The 26,022-nt window shown below is 46.4% G+C and overlaps 1 protein-coding gene across 1 annotated transcript in view; it reads left to right on the top strand.

Annotated features, from left to right (window-relative positions):
* The window catches only part of GCN1 (GCN1, eIF2 alpha kinase activator homolog), a 69,065-nt gene that overhangs the window by 19,330 nt on the left and 23,713 nt on the right, over window positions 1-26,022 (top strand). The window contains exons 16-38 of the mRNA XM_015425296.1: window positions 602-694; window positions 1,316-1,391; window positions 2,269-2,428; window positions 5,335-5,524; window positions 5,655-5,773; window positions 7,050-7,228; window positions 7,368-7,461; window positions 8,231-8,344; window positions 9,929-10,127; window positions 11,314-11,472; window positions 12,073-12,254; window positions 13,086-13,166; window positions 13,958-14,101; window positions 15,045-15,172; window positions 16,553-16,742; window positions 16,861-16,931; window positions 17,032-17,197; window positions 19,160-19,354; window positions 20,719-20,965; window positions 21,366-21,487; window positions 22,894-23,008; window positions 23,825-24,004; window positions 25,006-25,226. Of these exons, the coding sequence (XP_015280782.1) occupies window positions 602-694; window positions 1,316-1,391; window positions 2,269-2,428; window positions 5,335-5,524; window positions 5,655-5,773; window positions 7,050-7,228; window positions 7,368-7,461; window positions 8,231-8,344; window positions 9,929-10,127; window positions 11,314-11,472; window positions 12,073-12,254; window positions 13,086-13,166; window positions 13,958-14,101; window positions 15,045-15,172; window positions 16,553-16,742; window positions 16,861-16,931; window positions 17,032-17,197; window positions 19,160-19,354; window positions 20,719-20,965; window positions 21,366-21,487; window positions 22,894-23,008; window positions 23,825-24,004; window positions 25,006-25,226 (3,425 nt within the window). The remainder of the gene's footprint in view (window positions 1-601; window positions 695-1,315; window positions 1,392-2,268; window positions 2,429-5,334; window positions 5,525-5,654; window positions 5,774-7,049; window positions 7,229-7,367; window positions 7,462-8,230; window positions 8,345-9,928; window positions 10,128-11,313; window positions 11,473-12,072; window positions 12,255-13,085; window positions 13,167-13,957; window positions 14,102-15,044; window positions 15,173-16,552; window positions 16,743-16,860; window positions 16,932-17,031; window positions 17,198-19,159; window positions 19,355-20,718; window positions 20,966-21,365; window positions 21,488-22,893; window positions 23,009-23,824; window positions 24,005-25,005; window positions 25,227-26,022) is intronic.

The raw sequence follows: 26,022 nt of genomic DNA, 5'->3' as shown, positions 1-26,022 counted from the left end.
GATAAATACACCAATAGGCATATAGACAGATTCCCTACATGTTAAATGAACGACAAAGCAACTATTATCCATTTCTTAGACAGCTGTAGGTCAGTTCTACAATGAAGTGCTGACCTTAAACACAGATCCATGTACAATAGTGTGAACCAGAGGGGAAGGAAAACAGTCTCTGGAACATCGCATCCTTATTGGACCAGAATTGCTTCATGGAATTTTGATCACAAGCGTGCTCTTTAAACAATGCCTCTGCAATGTTGAAATGCTTTGATAATTTGCCACCTTGGGGGGACCCTATTTGAGTGGACAGGTGACATGGAAATGTTTTAAATAAATGTGTGTTACTTTCTGTACCAAGGTAGCACACATTTTACAACAAGAAAAGCAAACTTCTGGATCCCGTTTAAATTAGGCCAGTGGGGGAGGGTTCTTGTTTGAGTAAATGAAAGGGGTTTTAATCTGAGTTGATAAAAGGTTTCAGCTTTAATATGGAATTGTAGAAAGTGCCCCAGTTGACAAGAGCAGCCTAGTCCACAAGAGATCCTTGCAAAAGAGTCTGTTCTTGTCTTGCTCGCACAACACGCTCCTTTGCTTTGCTTTCCAGAAAACAAACTGAATAGCTTCTGGCAGCTGATTCTGGATGAGAAAAAGCAGATTTTCACTTCAGAGAAATTCCTGCAATCTGCATCAGAGGAAGGTGAGTTGTAATATTTCAGAAGTTCCCCTTGGAACTTGCTTTTGCCATGCGGGCATATCTGCGTCTTCCTCTGCTTAGGCTATGCTATAGCTGGGTGAAGCACTAGGTCTAAAGGATGGGGCCACGTGGATGGGCTTGGAAGATCCCTCCAGCCCTTTGATACTTGTACAATGGATTAAAATGCCCATCTCCCTTTGATTTAAAAGGGTTATTAACCACAAGCTTTTCCATTGCTTCCTTTCTGGGCAAAAACTGCACGTTTGATTAGGTCACCATCAGCCTGGCCCATGTGTCAGCTGTGATTTAAATACTGAAGCCCCCTAAAGACTTCTGCATGCCTGAAGAACCTTTCTGTTCAACATCTTAAAAGATCAGCTTTTCCAAGAAAAGGCATTGCATCTCTTGTGTGATGCTCATCAGCCACAAGCTGGAAACTTGCCCGTAAAAAAAGAAGCAAGCTGAAACTTGCTCATTTAAATTTTTTTAAAAGTAACATGGAAGTTGAGATTTTTAGGAAGACAGTTTCTGTGGTCCTGTGGCATCATGAAATGCACGCAGCCCTGGCCATGATGAAGAAGATGAGATCAGACCCATATAATTCTGTGTTGTTGTTTTCTACAGCGATGTGTACTGTCCTACAGCTGACAGAGCGCCTCCTCTTGGACCATGAGCATCGGCTGCCTGGTGCTAAAGTCCAGTATGTATAGCTTAGTTTGGTTTCCCTTCAGTCCAATACCTTTGTGGTGACCTAAGAAAAGAGATTTATTTATTTAAATTTTTTAAACTCTGCTTTTGTCGCTATTGGGGACCCAGAGTAACTTGCAAAATTACAAACAGTAGAATGCACAAGATCCTGGGCTAGTCCTGGATCTGCTAGTCTGGTTCACTCAGGGCCGCAGTTGACTAAGTGCCAAGAACTCTTTGAATCTTACCCTTTAAGCTTACACCTCTGGCTCAGTACATATCTGAGAAGCCATGCAGACAAAATCCACAAAGGCAAGAAGGAAATAAAAATATAACCGGTCAGCTGACTGGATACATTTCCTGACAGTGTTGGCCACGGGTCAGGTCTCCTCCCCAGTCAGAACAGCACATGGATTAAATGAGACTGAATTGAACAAAACAAAGAACAGCGTCCGTGAGCTCTTTCTTTAGATAACTTGAAACCTGGAGCCTAGACCTCCCATTGGCTTAGTTCCAGTGGGAAACGAGAGGAGTTCTTCCCCACACACAGTCATGTGGGGGTTCACGGCCAATCTAGAGGTGTAGGGGAGACTGTGCACAGGTCATTCTGCTGGCTAGCCAGGCTTATTATGTACCTGTCAGAATGGTCAGACTGTGGGCAGACTATGACAACCTTTCCAGACAGTAACGTAGCTCCCTTCCTGGCTGAACCTTCCTGCCAGCGCCCTGGGAGTTTGGGTGACAGAAACACTGTTTCATCTTGGACACAGAGGGGAGGGCCTGGGCACCACAAACTTCTGAGCTTTTGAAGTGGAAGCCTTTTTTTTCACTTGACCATTCTGCCGGCTATCTGCCCCTTTCCCTTCCTACCTTGCGCTCTCTCCTTTCAGGCAGTATCACAAAGCCCTGGCCGCAGTCCTTCTCAGCCGGCCGTGGTGTGTCCGGAGGCTTGCCCAGCAGACTGCAAGAAAACTCTTGGCCTTGCCCGGGGGTTTCACGTTGGCTTACGGGCTCTTAGAAGAGCTGAAAGCAGTTCTCAGTTCTCATAAGGTAAATGTTCACTGGGCTAGCTGGAAGTTCAGCTATGCAGGATGGGACGGTTAACCGAAAGTGGCAATATAATGTTAACAGGTCTGCAGTGTTTAGTCCCAGTGAGGCCTGGAAAGTGCTGGGCCCCACACCTTTAAGTCCCAGAAACCCATTGTAAGGACTTGGTATCATGGTCACATGACAGGAAGAGAAGGAGCCAGAGTTATGGCCACACTGGTGTCTGAGCGAGAACCATTCACAGCAGATAAAGAGTCAAATTATACATTATCTTTTTCATGTGTTCCCCATAGCCACACAGCTGTGGCAGGAAACTGCTTCTTAAAAAAGAAAACAAAGACCCTACACTGGGGGGAGCAGTAATTTTGCTGCTCCACATAGAGCATCCTTTCCCCCCCTAGCATAGTTTTGAATGAGGAAACTGCTTGAGGGAGAGGCTGCTGGTGGTGTGTGGTTGCGGGGAACATGTGAAAATGCTTGAAGAAAGGTAACGTAGAGTTTGGCTCAAAGAGAGCTAGAAAAATAAGTATAAGCCAAGTATCCAAAGGTGTACTATAGTAAGAAGGAAGCCAAGAGGCAAAGTCCTGAGGAGTCCTCTACACTGATGTGTGACCTCTCCTCACTATCTTTCTCAATGTGCATGCGAAGGGACAGGACACGTAGTACACCAGCAGCATAACTTTTCAGAAGGAGCAGCTACAAGTATATGAGAGCTTGCAACCCAGTAATTGGCACCCTGTAACCTATTTGAGGCCCTGGCCCAAGGGTTGAAGACCAGTGAGTTACAGGAATTGATTTGTCCCCAGCTAATGAGGCAGTAGATGATTTGTAATAGAAATCCATAGAAGAACAGTAAAAAGCAAGCTTTGTTGTAGAAGTTGCATTCCCCTCTCTCTCTTGGCAAAGAGGGACTGGGGGTCCCCTTCCACCACCTCCCCCCTGTGTCCTTTCCCTGCTTGTGAGCCCACCCACATGCCCTTCCCCTGACAGCTCTGGACAGCTCATGCAGTTCGCAGGTTGGTGAAGGGTGTGCAGGCCGGCATCAAGAGAGGCAGGTGGAGGCGGCAGCAGTTGGCCCCACTGGAAGCCTTGGCCTCAGTAGCTACCTCACCTCAGGTATGCTGAAGGTGGCCCCTGCGTATATATGTGCATGTTATGTCATCTAAACACTGACTGCTTTCTTTTTTTGAAACTACTTTGATTTCTGTACATGCACAATCATGTATGCTTAAAAAATTGACTGCAGTTTAGGGTTACCATTCCCCAGGTTCTGGTGGGGGTTCCCCTGATTTTCAGGGCTTCTGCCTGCCACTAGCTAGTGGGGGAAACTCCACTCCCAAAAATCGACATCGCTGTATGATGTCCCCGACACAATGATGTCACATGGAAGTGACATCATCACGTAGGGAATGTTGCGTGGCAATGCTCTGGTCTGAGGGCAAAACTCTATGGTCTGAAGCCGATTTTACCATAGAGTTTTGCCCCAAAACTAGAGCGTCAGTGTGCAACGTCCCTGGCATGATGACATCACTTCCAGGTGACATCATTACGTTGGAGATGTCCTGGAACGTCCCCCAAATCTCCCTGCCAGTGCGATGAGGGGACCTGACAACCCTAAGTTTCTTTAATAATTGGAGAATTCTGAGTGCCAAGGAATATTACATCAAATTAGTAATTGCTAACCATGCATGCAAGTCTAAAATGAGAAGGAAATTAGCAATAAAATTGCTAAATTTGAAGTTAAAATGTGCATTTTAATTTGGCCTTCTTCAAAATCCTGGAAAGGGCAGCAGATGGGTATTTCAGTGTGCATCTGTGGGGAGGGGTTGCTGGGGAACAAAAGGAAATGTATGTGTGATGGGGGAAAGGCAACAGAACGTAAATTGCACCAAGAGGAGTTTTTAAAGATCCCTGTCTTCTTGGAGTAAAAACTACATTTTACAGCTCTACGGTTCTACTATAGAATTGTTCTTTAGCACATCCCTAGAGACTGATTAAAGTAGTAAGTGTGAATCAAAAGCTGACCATAGCAATGTGTGTTCTTCAGTATCCTAGTTCTCTTGGTATCGGCTCAGTGTTCAAAGTTCTTCAGGCCTTCATAAATAACTGTTTTGCCAAGTGCCTTGTTTAGGCTGATACGAGTCATTTCTTACATTGTTCGAAGAACACAGGATCCTCATTTTATCCTCTCAGCAACTCTGTGAGGTAGTTTAGGTGGAGAACAAAATATGTGTGACTGGCAAAAGGTCAGCCATGAGCTTTGTGCCAGGGTCTTAGTCCAGCATTCTAACCATTGTACCATAGAAAAGAACCAGAGTCCAGTAGCACTTTAAAGACTAACAAAATTTGTGGCAGGGCAGGAGCTTTCGTGAGTCACTGCTCACTTCTTCAGATACAGCTGGAGTGTGAGTCCATCTGTCCTTGTATCTTGGAGAGGGGAGTGATTTCAGATGCTGAATGACAATAGAAGGCAAATGACAATAGCAGGCGTGATTTGGATTAGGTGGGATATGCAGAGGGGGTAGTAGGTGCGGAGGTCAGCATTGGTAATGAGCTGTATCTGAAGAAGTGAGTTGTGACTCATGAAAGCTCATATCCTCCCACAGACGTTGTCAGCCTTTAAGGTACTACTGGACTCTTGCTCTTTTCTGCTGCTACAGACAGACTACCACCGCTACCCATCTTGATCTATCATTGTACCATACCAGCTCAGCTTCCGCCTTCTACTGCACTGTGTTTTTCCTTCCTATCTTCATCCTGTTACGACTTCTCTGCACCCAAGGGGTTTAGGGGCTCCGTTTTTAGGAGTGATACTCCTACCCCAGCCCACCCCTCAGCTCGTGCGCTGCAGGAGCAACGGTTCTCGTGTTGTTCCACGAGGCCTTAAACTGGCACTTGTTCGCCCCCAGGTGCTTCCAGCCGAGGCACTGGTGACGGAGTCTGGAGAGCTGTCTGAACAGGGGAGAACATACATTCCCCCTCGAGTCCTTCAGGAAATGTTGTGTGTGGTCTCGTCCGTGGCAGGGCTGGACGCAGATCCCGAGGAGAAGGAAAAGCTGGCCTTGGAGATGCTGCTTGTAAGCAATCACCCTTCCTTAGGTGAGTGTGTTTTTTTTTGGGGGGGGGCTGCCATTGGGTGTGGGCTTGTCTTGTCTTCTCCGAGGCCAGGGTGGGCATGCATTGCAGCCTCCTCTGAGTCACTCTGGCCATGTCTTTCTTCCCGTGGCAGGGCAGTCCGGTCTCTGGCCAGGCCTCCTGGTCAAGATGAAGCTCAACCCTGAAGATTTCATCACCCAACATGTAGGAAGCATTTTTGGCAGAATCGTCGCTCAAAGACCCATGAATAAGGTAACCAGTTTCATTCTTTGGGAATGCTTTTCAGTGATCTCTTTGGACAAGTGTGTGTTTGGGAGTGGGTGGGCTGGAAAGATACGAAGCTGCCTTGGGATGAGGGAGACGGTTGCTCTTTCTAGGTCAGTCCTATGGTGCAACATGCCGCAGCGGATCAGAGCCTTGAGCAAGAGTCTCCCCCTGGTTAAGTAAAGTTGTCGGGATTTGAATCTGTGGGTGCACGGCATGTGCGCCCTGGCAAGCTATGGCCCCTCCCCAAACGATACATATGGTTGACTTGCTGCTGCATTTCAGTAGATAGATTTTGACTTCAAAAATCTGTTATGGTACCTTGCTACCATAACAATTGATGTCAATCCTAAAAGAAATCAACCCTGACTGTTCCCTGGAAGGCCAGATAATGAAACTGAAGCTCAAATACTTTGGCCACCAAATGAGAAGGGAGCACTCACTGGAGAAGACCCTGATGCTGGGAAAGATTGAAGGTCAAAGAAGACGGGGACGGCAAAGGATGAGATGGTTGGACAGTGTCATCGATGCAACGAACATGAAATTGAGCCAACTTCAGAGGACGGTGGAAGACCAGAAGGCCTGGCGTGATCTGGTCCATGGGGTCGCAAAGAGTCGGACTCGACTGTGTGACTGAACAACAACAACACCTTGCAACTGTAACTTGTAAACATAACAGTCGTGATTTGGTTGAGAAAAAAGTTGGTTTCTAATATCTTTGAATATGCTTTATATCTGATATATATAGCTTACATGTTACATAATATCTAAAATATCTATATGTAATTCATCATTTGTACCTCTGAACAGTTTTTGATGTCTGTGAATACCTATTTTTTTTCTTTATACATGTAATTTCCCCTTCCCCTTCTTTTTTCTGTATCCCTATTTCCTTTTTTTCTTTAAAATATTATATACAAATATATATATATAAAATCTGTTTATAAATGCACATTAGTGCATGCTGCACTGGGAAGCCAGTGAGTGAAGCTGGGCCCCCCAGTATTCTCTACAGCTCCATTGCTGCCCCGAGATCAGCAAAACTAGCATAAATTATGCAGAATACTTAAATCTGCAAGTTTACTCTGCAGAATAAGAAATGTCACGATACAGATTTACATAAGGGTGAAGAACGTAGCTCCTTGTGGGTTGTTCTGCAGAACTGTAAGGTTTTTACCCTAAGAGTCCTGGGCACTGAGACCCTGAAATGGTGTTGCAATATGTAACTGTGGTGGGTTTTTTATCTGTCTCTCTTCTTTGACAGTCCTCTCTGAATGCAGTGGGCATGCTCTCCTCCCTGTCTCCCGGCAGGGTGCTCCCTCAAGTGATCAGCACCATTTCCACCTCTCTGGAAAACCCTGCTCTGGGTCAGGTGACACTGGAGGAGTTTGCCATCATGAAGACCCCTGAAGGGGAGCTGTATGACAAATCCATTCTGCAAAGGTGAGAAATGGATGATTAACGTTTTGGGGTGTTCAGAGAAGCCGCTATACCAAGGGGTGTGTGGATGAGTGAGTGTAACAGAGTTGATTTCTTGGCATTGTTCCGGCAATGAATGCTCCTCTGTTCTTTTCTTTGTTAGTGCACAGCAAGACAGCCTGAAAAAGGCCAACATGAAACGGGAAAACAAGGCTTATTCTTTCAAGGAACAGATCATTGAGCTGGAGCTGAAGGAGGTGAGGCTTTATGTGCTGCAGAAGTTAACGGAGAGCTGGTTTGGGGCATTAGGCAACATACTGCAGTGGAGAGAGATGGGTACAAATTCCTCCTGAACTCTGTAGGTGGCCTTGAGCCGCCTTGAGCCACCATGTAGGTCACCTTCACTTCCTTGGAGGAAGGCAGGGCAAAGGGATGTGATCATGTTTACAAAAAAACAACAACCCTGGAAAGGTTAACCAAACTAATGGCACAGGCAGTCTTTGAAGTTTGTGTTTTTGCTCTGTTAAGTCTGAGCACTGGCTTTGGGTGGCTTTGTGTATTATCTTAAAACATTTTGTTTTTGAAAACGATAAATATTTCGAGGTATGGAAAGTCAAACAAAGATAAAACAGGAGCTGAAGGACAATGGAGTGCAGTGGTTTCCAAGATACCGTGATTGTATGAACAATTCTGATCCAAAATTATTTGGTTAGGAGTTTTCAGGAAGTGGAGGTGGCACGTGATCCTGGGAGGATCCATTAATGTCTTCCAGGAATGGGTTAGTCCCAGTGGGTGGCTGTGCTTCTACTGCGTGGGAAGACTCCAGGGCTGGCAGGAAGCCCCTGAGGGCCCCAGGCTACTCCCAGCAAGCCCCTTAAGGCACCAGGCTCTCCCCAAACTCATGTTGTGCTGCTTCACCCACCTTAGGCCTGTCTTTGTTTTTTGTTTCTCATGCTTATTCATGAGCTTTAAGTTTCTGAAGGTGCTTCCCCCATTAACAAAAATAACACGGCTGGTCTTCTGCAGGAGATAAAGAAGAAGAAAGGAATTAAGGAAGAGGTCCAACTAACGAGCAAACAGAAGGAGATGCTGAATGCCCAGCTGGAAAAGGAATCTCGTACCAGGAAGCAACTGAAAGAGGCAAGTGGGGACAGAGTTCGGCTAAACCCAGCACCTGGTTGGGCATTCACAATTCCAGCAAAGTGCTTGCTATGAGGATATATGCAAAAAGGATATCTGTGTTGCAAGGATACCTGGGGACTTTGGTGTCTCTGTGTGTTTTGTTAACAGACATGTTGCATATCCCTTCCCCCTGTCAGGCCAGAGAGCAGATTCTTCCCTCATTGCAACTGTCTGGGGGGGATAAAAGGGTCAAGAGAAGCACTTGGTTGACCTCCCAACTTCCTCCAACCAACTTCCTGCCCTTGGTAGATTCCATAGAAGGAGTCTTCATGTAACCCTTTCCTGGATTTTGTTTCTTGATCATGCTGGAGAGAGCAGGTGGCTTTAGATGAAGACAGAGGTTGTTACAGTAGGAAGGGGGAAATGGTGCCTTTCCTCGCTGGAAATTCCCTTAGACCAAGGGTTCTAAATACCCTGGTATGCAGCCCGGTAAGCAGCCGCCACCACTCAGGACCTACTGAGAACCTGTAGCCTGACCTGCTGAGAAGGTAGTCTTCCAGAGCAGTACTAGAGCAATACCAAAATAACTTATACCCAACCTTTGCGGTCTAGCAAACGGGGGAAGAGATTAAGAGAAATGTCGCTGAGCAATAGATTGTACTAAGCAAAGCAAAAAAATTGTCTTTATACAAAGGTTTATCGTAAAACAGAGAGAAAAAGGAAAAGGGTAGTTGGATTCAAAAAGGGTGGGAAAAGGCAAAACAAAATACAGGGGAAACACACAGCAACAACAGCATAGAGATATTCAAATGAAAAGCAATACAGTTGAACTTACTAAGCTAAACTTGTTGCCTATGCTGTAGCTGGTTTCTCAGAACGTATGCAGAGTTCTATGTGGTAACAAGAAGTCAAAGGAGTCCTTAATTCCTACCGAGCTTCCCATGGACCCAGTTTCCACTGAAGACTGAAAACAAGGGAAGATCCCAGATATCCAGATATTTATGCTAGATGGAGTTGGACCTAAGCCAGCCTCCTTTCTAAGAACAATAAGCTGATTTCTCCCATCCCACACAAATCCTCACCTCTGATGTCAGAGGCCACTTTTACCAAGCAGAGCCAAATACAATATAGTCCCACTTCCACCGAGCACCTGGTAATGGCCCTCATGAGCCTTGGCAAGCTTTAGGATTTCTGTCACAGGGATGCAGGAACCGTGGGCAGGCACCCAGTTGCTATCAGTAACAGCTGAATGTTTCAGCCCAGCACCTGGGTTGTAGAAGTGGGCCAGGAGCTCACAGGGTGATCTTGGGTCCAGTTATGCTGTCCAAGCTAGCCTACCTCACAGGATGGTTGTGAGCATAAAATGTGGAATAAACAACCTTGTATGCTGCTGTGAGTTCCTTGGGGGAAGGACAGGATAAAAATACACGAAACAGGTAAGTTCATTAGTCTTTAAACTGCCATGGGACTCTTCAGTGGTTTGTTCTGTGGTTGCCCTGACAAAATAGAGGAATACGTTTATTTGTATGTTCTCATTTGGAACATGCTGGCTTTCTCTTTAGATCATGTTTTGAAAGTAACCTCTGCCGTATCTTCTTGCAGCTTGATGATGAATTGGAATCCATGCTGGGTCTTCTAGATGCCGTTCTAAAGAGGAACCCACCTGGTCTCTCTCAGTACATCCCTGCTCTCGTTGGCTCCTTCCTGCCTCTCTTAAAATCCCCACTGGCTGCTCCGCGGATTAAGACTCCTTTCCTTTCTTTGGCGTCCTGCGTGATGCCTGCTCACTTGAAGACTTTTGGTTAGTGTTGATAAAGCTTCAGTTTTATTAAACAGCATTTTATGAAACTGCGTCCCTTTTTCTGAGAGGCTTAAAATGGCTCGCATGAAATAAAGCTCAGTAGAACATCATAATGAAAAAAACTGATAGGGCACATGGCTAGCAGTAATTAAGAAATCGATATTGTCTACAGACTTTCTGTTAGGACAAAAAAGCTGCTGAGGGGAGCCCTGCTTGACAACTGATTTTTAGCAGGGGCCTTGCTGTGATCTGAGCAAGGGCGAAAAGGCCAGCCTCACTCGTTTTGCAGCATGAGCAGAGCCAGAGAAGAGGCAAAGTTCTGTCCCTGCATAGCTAGGCTGCCCAGGTTGCCCACTTTGGCAGGCAGCCTCCCACCGATCACCTGTGTCTCCTGCTGCTGCTCCATGAGGAGTGGGAGAAAAATGGGAACAAAAGGGCATCCGTTGATACCGTGACATCAGTTTCTGCTGGGTAAACAAAGTGACATCAGTGGATGCCATTTGGGTAAGTCCCACCCTCCGTAGTCTCTTGGGGCTTGCCAGCCCTTGGCTGGTAATCTTAAGCAGGAGTAATGTTTTTGTGGCGGTGCTCTGCATTGTGTGTCCATAAAAGTAAAAGGGCAGAAACCTTGATGAGTGAAGTCCCTGCTCCACTCACCCACCCTGCCTCCAGTATGCATATATGACCCCCCCCCCCCGAGTTATTTCTGGGTGCCAAAACAACAAGTCATCTGGCCTCCTGTGGTCCACGTTCAGCCCACAAGCATTGTTTTCTCCTGGGAGGCAGTAACTATGTAGACAGAGCTCTGTAAGTGTTTTGTGTTTAACCCTCTGCTGGTTGAGAGGGAGTTCCTCAGTTCTGAGAGGAAAAGAGTACCCTGGGCTCCCTCTGACGTAATTTTTGTTTCAGCTGGTGCTTTTCATGAAGAGGTCTCTTGTCTTCTTCCCCTCCCCCTTCAAAGTTCTGGTCCCCAAGGATAAAAATGTTGGCCCCACCCCATTTTAAAAGAGAGTCAAGAACATGGAGCTTCGACCAAATGTGCCCACAGCACAGCTTGTGTTCTGTATTCAGTGGTGCCGCCACATCCAGGCAGCTTCCTGAAGTTCTTATTTTTGTTTGGCTTCTGTAAAACTACCTTTGCAGCCAGCCAGATCCAAAGATCCTGCTGTTCTTCCCCTTTTTGCAGGTACCTTAGTGAGTCATGTGACTCTGCGGTTGATGAAACCAGAATGCGATTTGGATGAATCCTGGTGCCAGGAAGACCTGCCCACCGCTGTCCATCGAGTGGCTAACTTGCTCCATGCAAACACTGTTCGTGGCCGGATGAGCAAGGGGGAGGCTGCGGGTGAGGCAATTCTCCAATTCTTCAATTTGTAGAAACTTTGCTTTCATCTCTTGGGTCTTTTTTGCTTGTTCGTTCTAGTTTGCTTGCAACTGAAACAGAAAAAGATCCTGCATTTGCTAGTCAAGCCCCAGACTTAATTCCAGATATAACTTTGGCCTTGTCTACATATTCAGCAGACTGAGGCAGTAGCAACCCCCGGGGGTGGCAGAATGCTCCTCATCGCTTGTGACTGTAGGTGGCAGATCTCAAAGGGAGCTGCCTTATTTGGAACCAGAACACTGGTTCAGCTAGCTTGGTACTGTCTGGTCTGACCGTCACTAGCTTTCCAAAGGACCCAGGCAGAGAAGGGATCCTTTATCTGAAGGAGGGAGGGATTGAGCCCTGGGGCCTTCTGCGTGCAAAGCCAAATGGCCCATGGTCCTGCCCTTCATTCTGAATGGTTCCTCAACATAAAGACAGCTGGCTTAGTGGGGAGTGGGCTAGAACTGCGTCCTTGCCCAGCACTCTTATGCAACAAGCCAAAGCATTATGCCTGCCCATAGCATGTGGGGAAGTAGCCTCACTCACTGACATCTCTTGGTTTTCTTCTGCTTCTCGTAGGCCCTGTGCCATTATCAGCTCCAGCATTTTCCTTAGTTTTTCCTCTCCTAAAGATGGTGTTGCTGGAAACTCCCAATGATAGTGAAGAGAAGGAAGAACTTCTGGTCAAGGTCCTGCAGACCATCACAGTACATGCACAACTTCGGTCATCTACAAATAACCAGAGTTTGCTGGTCGATGAGGTTAGAGTTGTTTCTGTCCTTCAGAAACGTGCGGGGGGCATTTCGACTTTTTTGTGTGTTTTTGAAGCCTGCTCGTTCCCACAGGATCTGAGTCAGTCCTGTTAAACAGAATGTTAACAAATGTATGATAAACAGAAATCATTATTAAATATATGGCTAAAAAAGTAAACCAAAAGTATGTGACGTTTAGGCAAGAAAATCTAAACCGTGAAACCGATAGACCTGCATACTAGCTATCTGTCCCATCTTGTGCTTTTTGGTTTGAGAGCTACTCCCAGGCCTGCCACAGCATCGTGGTCCCCAGTCACCTTCTTCCTAAGTTACTGTCATTTAAACACACGAGGGCACTTTTAAATTCTTCCCCATCCTTTTGAATGGCTGGCCTGATCTCATCAGATCTCGGGAAGCTAAGTAGGGTCGGCCCTGATTAGTACTTGGATGGGAGACCACCAAGGAAGTCCAGGATTGCTACGCAGAGGCAGGCAGTGGCAAACCACCTCAGCCTAATCACTTGCCTCAAAAACCCAAGGGGTTCTCCATAGGTCAGCTGTGACTAGGTGGCAAAAAACAAAAATTCTTTTGACTCCCTTGCTTTACACCCCAGAGGGTTCTTTCTTCCTCCTCTTTTTGTATTTCTTTGCTTATAGAGGGAAATATAATAGTTGCCCAATCCCTAACGGTCTCAACTCCTGGACAGAGTGGAACTTACCTTTGGTTGTGAGCTACCTATTCCCCATGGGCTGTGCTGCCGCTCTCAATAATAAGATGAAGCCACTTTAATGACAAATGCTTATGCTTCCCTCTTTTGTGCTGTTTCTGAATACTTGTCAGAATGGTCCTGAATTACTGCCTCGTACAGACATGCTGCTGCTCCTGACCAAAGTGATTGGAACCGGCTCTCCACGACTGCAGGTGAGTTGGCCAGTTATTCCAGAGCAGGTATGGCCAACAGTTCGCCCATGGGCCAGATGCAGGCCCCTGGAGCTGTTGTCTCATTGTCCCTGATGACCTTACTAATATTTTCAAATTGTTAGCAGTAGGAATTCTATACTTCTGATATGACATAATATCTGTTTTGGATTTTCTGTGAGTGCAAGCATTCCATTAACTGAAGCCCTTCCTGCAAGGTGGTGCCAACTTCACCATGGAGTTGACACCTTCCAGTCCTTGTCTGGGACTATGGAGTAGTGCTCAGGATTATAGACATTGACCATCCCATTTCTAGTGCATGGGTGGCCCTGTGGTTCTGAGTGGTTGTGCACTTGGCTGGCAACTCCAGAGGTATCTGTTAGGTGGGAGGGGGAGGACCTCTGCATGAGACCTTAGGGGAAATCAGATGCCATTCTTAAATAGACAGTACTTGGCAAGGTGGCCAGTTGCCCACCGTTAATGTACTTCATAGATCATTGATTAGAATATTTGGTTCCAGGATTCCTGTGGAACCTCTGATCTCACGAGAATGTGCTATTTTTTCTTGCTAGTTGAGATGGGGAGTGGGCAGGTTTGCCTTGGCCAAAGTGATCGCTTCGAGAGAAATTGTAAAGCAAAGAATTCACTTATAATAGTGCTGTGGTTAGCACACTCCTATGATCTCTATTCAGGGCAGTTTTTGAACTGCAGAAGGCAGTGTACGAATAACTCAAATGTTCACACTGTGAAAGTGAATTTTGACTACCCATTCTAAATCTGTTGACATTTCTCAGGTTTTGGCTTCAAATGCACTGACAGCTTTGTGCGCCAGCAGTAGCGGAGAGGATGGTTGTGCCTATGCAGAGCAAGAGGAAATAGATGTGTTACTCCAAGCCCTTCAGTCTCCGTGCATGAACGTTCGTGATGCAGCTCTCCGGGTCAGTTGGAATCACATTCTCTTTTGGATTGGAGGAGTTCTTTGCTTGCTGCCATCCTTCACTCTTCCTCATGTCTTGAAGTTTATGCTAAATTTATTTACCTAAAACATGAGTGTGCTGTTTTTCGGCTGAATTAGGGCCCTCAAGGGTGGCGAATCATTTAAGAAATGTTATATACATTATATAAAATAAGCAGTCTAGAACAAACAAGGAGGGTCAGTCAGTGAGGGCTCACCAGGCAAAAGAAGAAGAAGAAGAGATTGGATTTATACCCCACCCTTCACTTGGAGTCTCAGAGTGGCTTACAAATTCCTTTCCCTTCCCCCACAACAGACACTCTGTGACAGAAGAGACTTTGCTTGCTGATGGAAAACAGTGATGGGAGGGGGGAGTAGACAACTCTCCCTGGGGATTATGAATATGGAAGGATCTTCCACTGACCGTGGCTATTAAATCCAGTGCCCAGGGTCAAGGGGGATGCCAGGTACCGGGGAGAAAAAAGGGGGAGAGCTATTGCCTTAATTCCTTGCTTGTCAACATTGCATAGTCTGACCCAGGGGTCATTTCGTAGAAAAAGAGGTGCAGGAGCTCATTAGCATAACTTATTAGCACAACTTATTTGCATTTGCCACACCCCCTGACATTACCGGAAGTGTGTCAGAAGGCAACACCCACCGCTCAGCATCCTGTGGTTGTGGCTTTTTGCCACAGTAAGAAAGGCAGTGAAAAGGGCAACGCATAGGAGCATGTTGCTGTTCCCTGTTACGTGGAGCAGTGGGTGAACAGCTCAACATGCAAACTGCAAGCAATGGAAGAAAGAGTTCAGCCACTTCCTAGTTTACCTTACACCAGACAGTTCCTGTGATTGAAGTCTTGAGATGCCAGGCAGCGGGGAAGTTGAAGACCAGCTTTGTACTGATTTGTCTGGTTGATTTCTGTTCAGGGATTGATGGAGTTACAGATGGTGCTGCCAACTCCAGATAGTGATGAGAAGAACGGGCTGAACCTCTTGCGCCGTCTCTGGGTGGTGAACTTTGACAAGGAAGAAGAAATTCGAAAGTTGGCAGAGAGGTGAGGTATCATTTGCAGTCTTTTTTTCTCCCACAGGAAGATAGTCCAAATGGTGAGTGGATATCATTCTTCTGGGACCTGAGGTCATATGTTCACGGCCTTTGAACATGCCAAGCTGCCTTTGGTTGCATTGGAGCGTTTGCACACTCTTACTGGCAGTCATTCTCCAGAGTCCCAGGCAGAGAATCATCTTTCCCAACACCTGCTACCTGAGATGACTTTATAACAGGAGTTGCCAGGGATTGGGCAGTAGAAATGCAAAGTGCATGCTATATCACTAAGCTGTGGGGGGCTCTCCCCCTTCTGTATTTTTACTTTCTGCCTCGATGGAGAAATCGAACACATTTTTCTAAAACACTCAGTTTTACATAAGCCAAGTTTTCAGTTTGGTTTTCTTTCTCCTATATCCGATGCAGAAACTCTACAATGTAGGTTTTACTTTCCCTGTGAAGTCTATTCCAGCCAGTTTGGTGTGAGCCAGTTTGGTGTAGGAGAGCCAGTTTGGTGTAGTGGTTAAGTGTGCGGACTCTAATCTGGGAGAACTGGGTTTGATTCCCCATTCCTCCCCTTGCACCTGCTGGATGACCTTGGGCAAGCCATAGATCTGGCACAGCTGTTCTTGAAAAACAGCAGTTTCTGTCAGAGCTCTCTCAGCCCCAGGGTGTCTTTTGTGGGGAGGGGAAGGGAAAGGAGTTTGTAAACTGCTCTGAGACTCCTTTGGGTAGTGAAGGGCGGGGTATAAATCCAATCTCTTCTCTTCTTCTTTCCCCATGGCCCAAGGTGACTTACAATAAGTAATTAAAAACATGAAATAAACAATGAAATCCCAGTTTGCATCTTCCCCAACTTAATGCAGTGTTTGCAACTTTTAAACTTAAAAGCTCTGGTAAATCAAATAGTTGGATTAGGGTGGATCACTGATGTGATCCAGCAGGCTTCTTTTTGTGTCCTTACACTGGGTATATTATTTACTTCATTTATACCTCATCCTTCTCCCCAGTGGGGACCCAAGGTGGCTTACAATAATCCTCCTCTCTTCCACTTTATCCCCACAACAACCCTGTGACGTAGGTTAGGCTGAGAGTTTGTAGCTGGTCTGAGGCCACCTAGCATGCTTTCATGGCAGAGTGGGGATTCGAACCTGGGTCTCTCAGATCCTAGTCCAACACTCTAAGCACTACACACCACCGGCTCTCCTTTTTGTAAGTGGATGAAAGCTCATTCTCAGGCAGCTGAACTCTGTGGCCAGGGCCACGGTCTGTGATCTCCACTGCTCCCTGACATGAATTACAAAAATCCCTCGAACCCAAAGTTTTCTGTATTATTGCTGCCTGAGTGCGAGACGGAGGATGGCCATTTCACTTCCTTTGTTACCTGCAGGCTGTGGGAGTCGATGGGGCTGGAGCTGCAGGCGGATATCTGCTCGGTGTTGATCAAAGATGTCATCCACTACGAGGAAGCCGTGCGGCAGGCAGGTGCTGAGGCGCTTTCCAAGAGCGTTGAACAGTACCGAAGCCAAACGAGGGATGTCATGACCAAACTGATGGAGATTTATCAGGAGAAACTCTATGTAAGTTCCAAGAAATAATGTCACCCCCGCAGATGGAAGCTGCTGTCTCCACCTCTCATGGTGCCTGAACAGTCTTCCCCCCCCCAAAATGGACTCCTATCTCTTTCTCTCTTATCAGAGGCCTCCTCCAGTTCTGGATGCTCTTGGACGTGTGATATCTGAATCGCCACCTGACCAGTGGGAAGCTAGGTACTCCCTGTTTAAATTCTGACACTCTTAATCTAAACAAAATATTCCACGCTTTCTCTTGTTTTTATATAATGTAATAACTAGCATGTTATCCTGACAGGTGTGGCATTGCTTTGGCCCTGAACAAACTTTCTCAGCATCTGGATAGCTCACAGGTGAAGCCTCTTTTCCAATTCTTTGTCCCTGATGCCCTTAATGATCGCAATCCTGAGGTCCGAAAATGTATGCTGGATGCAGCCCTCTCTGCGCTCAATACCCATGGCAAGGCAAGTTGGATTTGATCTCTCGTTTAGCATTCAAATAGGTACAAGTGGGAGAACTGCATGGAGTTATGGGGTGCATCCCATTTCCCCTGCCCCATTATATCTTCTTTCCCTTTCCTGAAAGCCCGCCTTGCCCCTCTCCCCTTTTCCTGCTTTCTCCTCTCCTTTCCATCCACCAGCCAACTACCTTTAACTGCTTCCATATATTGAGCTTTCCTTCCTTCCCTCCCCCTGGCAGCCTCTCCCCAGGAAACTGTGGCCCAGTTGTGTGATGCCACTGTGCTGAGCCAATTCGCGCTAGGGGGAACCTGCAAGGACTGAAAGTACTTCACTTTCTCCTGTATCCCATTCCCACACTGTTTTCTCTTTCCCCCCTCCTAGCAACCCCCATATCCTCCTCTCTTTCAAACCCATTCACATTTTATCTGCCCCCCCCCTCATCTTCAACTATATTTGATGTTTATTTGCTTCATTTATATCCTACCTTTCTCCACAGTTTGGACCCAAAGCGGCTTACATCATTCCCCTGTCCTGCATGTTACCCTCACAACAACCCTGTGAGGTTGGCTAGGCTGAGAATGTGTGGCTGGCTCAAAGTCATCTGCTGAGCTCCCTCAGCCGAGTGGGGATTCAAACCTGAATCTCCTAGATCATAGTCTGAAACTCTTAACCAGTACACCATACTCTGGCTTTAGTGGGCTGACTGCTTTTGAACAATAGTAAGCAGCTGGACCTACGTGAGTCATGCAGGCTGCATGGCATCAAGTCACCCAGTGGTTGCTGGTGGGCCTGGCCCCACTGAGTCCTTTCTCAAAGGCTAAAAGAGCCTGAAAAGGGCCCTCCTCTCTTCCCCTGCCTTTTAGTGACAGAATGGAATGCTGGCAAAACTGTTGCGGTTGCCTAGCAACAGCCACTGAGGGCATCCATCTCTTAAACTACAGGTGCTCCTTTTATCATTTTGGGTTTTTAACTCCCCCAACGTATTTTTTTTAAAGATTTCAGATCCTCCGCGGCGCCCCCCCCCCCCCCGCAGATTCGTATGTTCTTGTCCATTCCTCTTTTTTTCTCCCGGTTTTCAGATTTTTCTGCAGTCCTGGGGCATTACCCAAGTTTGTAGAAAAATTCTCCTGTATAAATGGGCCCGATCCGTAAATGGGCCCACACTTCACTATTAGATTGAGAAGAGATGATTGAGAAGGGAATGAAGTGCAGTGTTGAAATCCAGGTCTAAGAAAAGTGTTTGGAAGATATATTCCCAAGCGTGTATAGTTTAGCAGTTAGGAGAGCAAGTTCTGAATCGGGAAGTCCTCAGTTCTAGTCTCACCTTAGCCTTGGTGGGTGGTCTAGCAATGGCAAGCCATTATTGCCTCAGCCTCAGATTCCCATCTGTACTGTTGGAATAATACTGACCATGTGTATAAATACAGTCCCTCTATAGTAGTCAGAGCTGTTGTGCTACATTTCAGTTACGTTAGAAGGGCTAAACTTGGGATAGGAAATGTGGACAAATCCATCCTTCTATGTGGTGTGTTTGCCTTCTTTTGCTAACATTACTTAAATTTTGCTAACATTATGTATATTATTTATTTAAATTTGAATTGAAAAATCTTCCCAGAAAAACCTGCATCCCTCTCTCAGGCAGAGAAATGTTAGTAGTTCCAGACATCCACTACCCTTTCCAACTGGGACCTTCTTTATGCAAAGTGGTTGTTCTGCCTCCGTGACCCCCTGCCCTCAGAATTCCGGTGGTACTTTTATTGTCCTCCCCATATCAAAAAATGAGAGCACAGGAAACAGTGCCTGCAATTACAAGCTCTCAGGTAGTTTCTTTCAAAAACTTAGAAGAACAGATTTTTCTGTGGGGTAATTTTGGATTTAACTATGGATTAAAAGCTCCACCTCCACTACCCAGCTGTGCTTAAGTGGTTTTCTTCTGGTCATGGGTAACAATATCTTGACTTTCAGGACAGTGTTAACTCCCTGTTGCCAGTTTTCGAGGAGTTCCTGAAGAACGCGCCAAATGATGCCAGCTATGATGCCGTCAGGCAGAGCGTGGTCATTCTGATGGGGTCTCTGGCCAAACATTTGGACAAGAGTGATCCTAAAGTGAAACCAATCGTTGCAAAACTGATAGCAGCACTCTCCACTCCATCCCAACAGGTAGTGTATTCTGCTCTCTTGCCACAATGGCAGAACAAATCTGTGGACCTTCCCATGCCGAATATGCACAAGCCCCCACTTCGTACAATACATGGAAGTGCAAATACACGAAGCCATTGTAGGAAGCACACTAACCAAAGTCTCAGTCACCTAAAGAAGTGTTCTGTTATTTTGAAACCTTTTGTAATGGTGCCAGTTATTATCTTCAAAGCCTTAAATGCCCTGCACGGCTTCCTTCTCTTTTGCCTCCTTTCCTCACTAAGGCATAGCAGAGGCCCCCCCTTCTTTATGGCTTCTCCATTGTGGCACTGTCCTAATGTAAAGTTTCTTTGGGCTCTACTTTGATTTAATTTTCCTGGCTGTTTCAGAAGGTTTTTTTTCCAATGGACTGAATTTTATTGCAGGCCAGTAGAGCACTTTATATTTAATATTATTTATCTACAAATTTTGTAAATAACAACAATAATGTATCACAATACATGTAAAACCTGAATAAAGCAGCAGTTCAACAATAAAGATCAAGTAGTATCAGTAATAATTCATGTTCCATAGATGGGCATAATGAAATTGGTGGGCAAGTATGCAATAGGATCATACAGAGTTTGAACTGGAGTATTAAAATATTTAAACCAGGAGACAGCTGCATTTCATTGGTAAATAAATAAATCTTGGAGATTTGCTGTATAGATTCTTTCCCCAGCAAATTTGGAGAAAGGCAACCTATTTGTGAAGTTAGTTAGATTTAGAACAGATCCCATTGGGGAGGAGTAAAAAAACTTGTAAAACTTCCTTTCAGATTGGTATTACTTCATGCTCCAAGTATTCTCCTTCAGTAAAAAGGGTTGATGCTGTGTGCTTTAAATTTTAACTTGGAGGGTTTCTTTAAAATGGCATTGGAATCAGTTGGATCTTAATCAGGGGGAAATGAAATGCTGCATCTCCAGAGTTGGCCGCTTGAGGGTGCACATGTCATCAGAATGCTCTCAGGAGGATGAAGACTTATTTAACAAAACAGTTAAGGAAGTGGTAACTTATATGTACTTTATACTCTTCCTTCTAGAAGATTTTAGTTGAACAGAAAATTGCATGAGTCTACGAGACCCGACAGGAACAAACACCTTCCCTTTACTATAAACAATAATCTGATTTTATATCTTAAGACTGAGCAATTGTCAAAACGTCTTTATTTTTAAGTGTTGACCCTGTTAGGGATCTGTTTAACGCAGATATCTGAACAGTGAAGTGCTACTTTTGTGGTTAGGAGAGATTCGTGTAGGAAAAATATTCTTCAGCTGTCAGAAGTTCATGAAGCACTGGGTCAGCTGGCATACCTCCGGTAAACCTATCAGTGCTACCTCTTACAGGTTCAGGAGTCTGTGGCCGGCTGCCTGCCGCCACTTGTGCCTGCGATCAAAGAAGATGCAGGAGGAATGATCCAGAAACTGATGCAGCTGCTGCTGGAATCGGATAAGTACGCTGAAAGGAAAGGGGCCGCCTACGGGCTAGCCGGCCTGGTGAAAGGCCTCGGCATCCTCTCACTGAAGCAGCAGGAGATGATGGCCACTCTGACCGACGCCATCCAGGACAAGAAGAACTTCCGGCGGCGAGAAGGTGAATGGAGCGTGCTTTTCTCCTTGACCTGGGCTGCTCTGCTTACATAGCTCAGACCAGGGGTGCTGTTAGTGCAGACTGATTGGCGCTACCAGTTTGAACATGGCCATTTAGAGTGGCATGACTCTAGAGATGGGGGTGTAGAGCAGCTATCCCTAACTTTGTCTTGGTCCTGCTGCTGAGAGGCTGCAGTTTGAACATAGATTCTGGATGTCAGCTTGAAGCTCCACTCCAGAGGACTAAAGTCAGGTTTACAGAAAGAGCCCATTGCTCTCAGTTGGCAAGAGTGTTTCTTCCTTAGCTGTGTGCTGGTCCAGTATCTGAGAATCAGCACAGACAAGTGATTTGGCTGCGGGCTGATTGATGCGTTGTCCTTGCTGACTGTTCTGTCTCTCATTAGGGGCCTTGTTTGCCTTTGAGATGCTCTGCACCATGCTTGGGAAGCTCTTTGAGCCCTACGTGGTTCATGTGTTACCCCACTTGCTGCTCTGCTTTGGAGATGGAAATCAGTACGTCCGAGAGGTAAGGGGTGTGGTGTTCCCAAGAATGCAGGCAGGCAAAGAGCTTTAACCTTTCCACCTGCTTTTCCATTGTATGGAATCCAAGCGAGAGGGAACCTTGTGCTCATTTAGGACTTCCTACAGCTGAGAGGAAAGGGGTTATCACTGAGGACGGGGTGGACCACAGGTCGGTGGTAGACTGCCTGCTTTGCATGCATCAGGTCCCAAGCATCTCTTGAAAAGCCCGCCTTTTCTTTCCATGGCTCTCCACACTTCTCCCTCTCCCTGGGATTAGGTTGCTCCCTGGCCAGTGAGCAGGACCTGTCAGACAATAGACAGCATTGTGTACTGATCAGAGTGCTGCACTAAGATCTGGAAGACCCAAGTGTGATTCTTTGCTTTGCCTTGGGAGCTCACCGGGGGTGATCTTGGGCCTGTCATACCTCTCTCAGCCTAAGTTTCTTCACAAGGCTTTTGCTGTGAGGATAAAAATGCAGGAGGGAAGAGCCATGATGTAATCCGCTTTGGGTTCCCACTGGGGAGAATAGCAAGGTATAAACATCCAAATAAATAAACAGCTTGAAGATACTTCTTGCTCCTACTAGCAGAGGAGTGTCCATCTAGGGTAGGTTCTGCCTGCTGATGTGCTGGACCAGTCTGCAGCCCAGCACTTACTGCAGTGCATGATTTTTAAAAGAAAGAAAAGCACAAATGGCAGGAAAAGGAAAGGGGGAAGTGTGGTGTTCTTTGATTCCTTGTGGCAAATGGGCAAGGTATTATAGATCCCTTGTATTGGGGGGGGGGGGGGGGCGGGGGGCTCCTAACATTCGTCTGAAGCCCTGGCAATGGAGGCATAGTAAGTGCCCCTCCCAGAGGATTTACTCGGAGGAGGAAAGAGGTTGAATTGAGAGTCCAGCCATAGTCACACTGTAACTGAGCAAGGAAGGCACTGGAGGCCTTAACAAGAACAAGGAGAGCATTACAGTGCTGAAAAACTGGGAGAAGGCAGTGCCAAGCCAGGAGTGGCAAAAGATGCCCCCACCTTAAGGATACAGGGCATTTTTATGGGCATCCCTCATAGTTGTGTTGCAAGAATCGGCTGGCTTCCTTTGCCAGTAGAGGAATAAAATGCTTCCAGAAACCAGAGGGATCCTGCCTAATAGGGTGGGAGTAGCAGGATCCAGTCTGACTCCTGGTGGGAGTGAATACTCATGAGTGTTAATGTTGTTATCCTTTAGTCTGTGTGGCTGTGGTTTTCACCCCCACCCCCACCTCCCCTCCCCTGCGCCACCTCTGCACTCACCACCACCACTGCTGGAAGTAAGCCTCATCCTCCCTCAGCTTGAATGCAGGTTAAAATTACGTTTGTCAGTTGGATCTTGGCAAAAAGTGAGGGCAGAGCCTAAACATGATCTCCTGTTCCTCAAGGCTGCAGATGACTGTGCCAAAGCAGTGATGAGCAACCTGAGTGCCCACGGCGTGAAGCTGGTCCTGCCCTCATTGTTGGCTGCTCTAGAGGAGGAGTCCTGGAGAACCAAAGCTGGTAAGATCTTTAGCCGGATGTCCTTGACTCTTCAGTCAGGCGTTGTCTGGAAACTGCTTTCTTTTGTGCCTCGTGCTGCCCACCGGCTGGTCGTTTTTTGCCTCCTTCACAGTGTGGAATTGGGGAAACAGGCTTGGAGTCAAAGGTTCTCTGTGTGCATTTGTGTGTGTGAAAGAAACCAGTTTCTAGTCCTCGTAGCAGAAACAGTTCAGATTTTTAAACGATGTATGCAAAAAAGGTTCTGCTTAGTGGGTGGGTGGAAAGAAGTTTGTGTATGCGCAACTTGTTTTTTATCTCTTTCCCATTTTCTGCACAACTCTCCATAAGCTTGCACAGCACTGAGAATAAGTCCACTGAAATTACTAGCCTACCAAAATTGCATTAGCTGTCCTTGTGCATGGCTATAGTTAGTTGTTGGCGGATTAGAAGAAATAAAAACCTTGCTGTTGTCAGGTTTCTGGGCCTAGTTGCTGGAGGGGTCATCTCATTCACCACAGACTGTCACACAAACGGCAGATTAACAAGCCTGGAAGTGCATTTTCCTATAGATATGCATGACGCTTGTTTTATCTGTCTTATTTCTGCAAAGAAGAGTTAGGAGGCTTAAGCAGTCCTGAGAATGGAGAATCCTGTCAGTTCTGGATGAACTTTCTTTTCCTGTCAGATGCGGTCGGCTTTCTGCTTTAGGAACTCCCAGCCTCTCAGTCCATTCCCCCCACTGCACACCTTGATGTCACCCAAACCTTCTGAGTTAATTGACTTTTACCTTTGCTCCAGTGAGTGTTTTGCTAATGTCCAACTTCATGCCTCCCTCAGGCTCTGTGGAATTGCTTGGGGCCATGGCCTACTGTGCTCCCAAGCAGCTCTCGTCCTGTTTGCCAAACATTGTGCCAAAACTTACCGAAGTCCTCACAGACTCCCATGTGAAGGTCCAGAAGGCGGGGCAGCAGGCGCTCCGGCAGATCGGGTCGGTTATCAGAAATCCTGAGATTTTAGGTAAGCATCTGTCATGCAGGATGTTTCAGACCAAGAGCATATTAAAGCTTTTGTTAAAGGATATCAGTGTTTCCACCCATAAATGTAATAATAATGTTGAAGCATACTGAGCGCAGGACCTCTCCATGAGCCATTTGGTTAGACCGGAGTAAATATCTGTGAGTTATGCGTCAGAAATAGCTGGGTGGAATGTAAGCACATATTGCAGATAGGAATGGATGGGGAGTGAGATGTTGTAGGGCGGGCTGTGTGCACCCCCTGTGGATCTTGAAGGTGTAGCCAACTAGGAAGAAGCAATTTATGGTTTGTCTGAAGCCTCCAGTTTGAGTCCCTGGTGGGCTCCCCCCGCTGTTTCAATCAACTTCAGTGACTGTTTGCAAGTGGATTTTGCCATTTCACACAGTAAAATCCAGTTGCAAAGTGGATTGAAAGTGCGTTATTTCGTGTGTGAGAGTGCATGTGTCTTGTGTTCTTGCTATTGTCAGTGGGTTTAGGACTGACGAAAGAACTTCACATCATGCAGAACTGTGGAGTTTGCTGCATGGTGACAGCCACTAGCTTAAACAACTTTTGAAGAAGATCTGATCTCCATGAATTTCATTTTATCCGTGGCTGCCAGTTGTGATGGCTAAGTAGAACACAGTATACTGCTGAACACCAGTTGCTCAAGCGGGGCAGACCTTTATGTCCTGTTCATGAGCAAGGGAAAAAATCGGTAAAAAGCTAGTGATACAATAAGAGAGAGCAGATGTTTATTCAATTGTAACCCCTGTGCATACCGTGTTAGCTTCACCAGGAGATAATCTTAGTTTTTGAGTGCCCCAAGACATCTAGCTGGCCTCTGTTTGCAAGAGGATGATAGATGTGATGGATCGTTGATCTGATCCAAGACGGCGATTCTTGTATTGGGAGAGACCCTTTTCCAAGAGGGGTTCCATTGCTGTTAGCACAACGACGTCCTCTTTCTGTGACCTTGTTCCATCTCCTTTCCCAACTTGCAGCAATTGCGCCAGTTCTCCTGGACGCCTTGACAGATCCCTCCAGGAAGACTCAGAAATGTCTACAGACTCTGCTGGACACCAAATTCGTTCATTTCATCGATGCACCTTCTCTAGCCCTCATCATGCCTATCGTCCAGAGAGCTTTCCAAGATCGCTCCACAGACACCAGGAAGATGGCAGCCCAGATCATTGGGAATATGTATTCACTGACTGATCAGAAGGTATGCTGCTGAGGGACCGCTTGTCTGCTGTAGACTTTTTGCAGAAGTGCAGGCAGGTCCAGTTAAGGCATTATTATGTACCATATTGGGAATCACACATCAACACGCATGAAGCTGCTTTATACTGAATCAGACCCTTAGTCCATTAAGGTCAGAATTGTCTACTCCTCCTGGCAGTGGCTCTCCTGGGTCTCAGGCAGTGGTCTTTCACGTCACCTAATACCTTGTCCTTTCAACTGGAGATGCCAGGGATTGAACTTGGGGCCTTCTGCATGCAAAGCAAAGGCTCTTCCACTGAGCCATGGGCCCTCCCCAGCTGCCTTTAAATGAAGGCAGTATATGCCATCTCTGTCTTACATTTCTATCCCATCCTTCCTCCAAGGAGCTCACGGTAATGGACATAGTTCTTCCCTGTTCACCGGATCTTCCCAGTGAGGCTCAGTGTGTGTGACTGGCCCAAACTCACTCGATGAACCTTATGGCAGAGTGGGGACTTGAACTAAGCGCTCACCAAGAGCCCGCATGGTGTAGTGGTTAACAGCAGCAGGAAGGGAAGGCGACTGTAAGCCACTTTGAGACTCCTTAGGGTAGAGAACAGTGGGGTATAAAAAACAACTCTTCTCCCTAGAGCTTAGTTGGACACTAACATCTACAGCACGCTAATACTCTTCTGTCTGTTTCACATGGATCTATTAGACCAAATGTGATGGAACATACCCTCCCTGTTCCTTTGAGTTGGTCTCCAAGAGGCTGGAAAACCCCACAGCTGTTCCAAGTCTGCATTTTTGGAAGCTGC

Source organism: Gekko japonicus, unplaced genomic scaffold, assembly GCF_001447785.1.
Source record: "Gekko japonicus isolate JY-2015 unplaced genomic scaffold, Gekko_japonicus_V1.1 scaffold135, whole genome shotgun sequence".
Classification (NCBI taxonomy): Eukaryota; Metazoa; Chordata; class Lepidosauria; order Squamata; family Gekkonidae; genus Gekko; species Gekko japonicus.
Note: the sequence above shows the minus strand (reverse complement) of the source record. Positions and strands in the feature narration are given on the sequence as shown.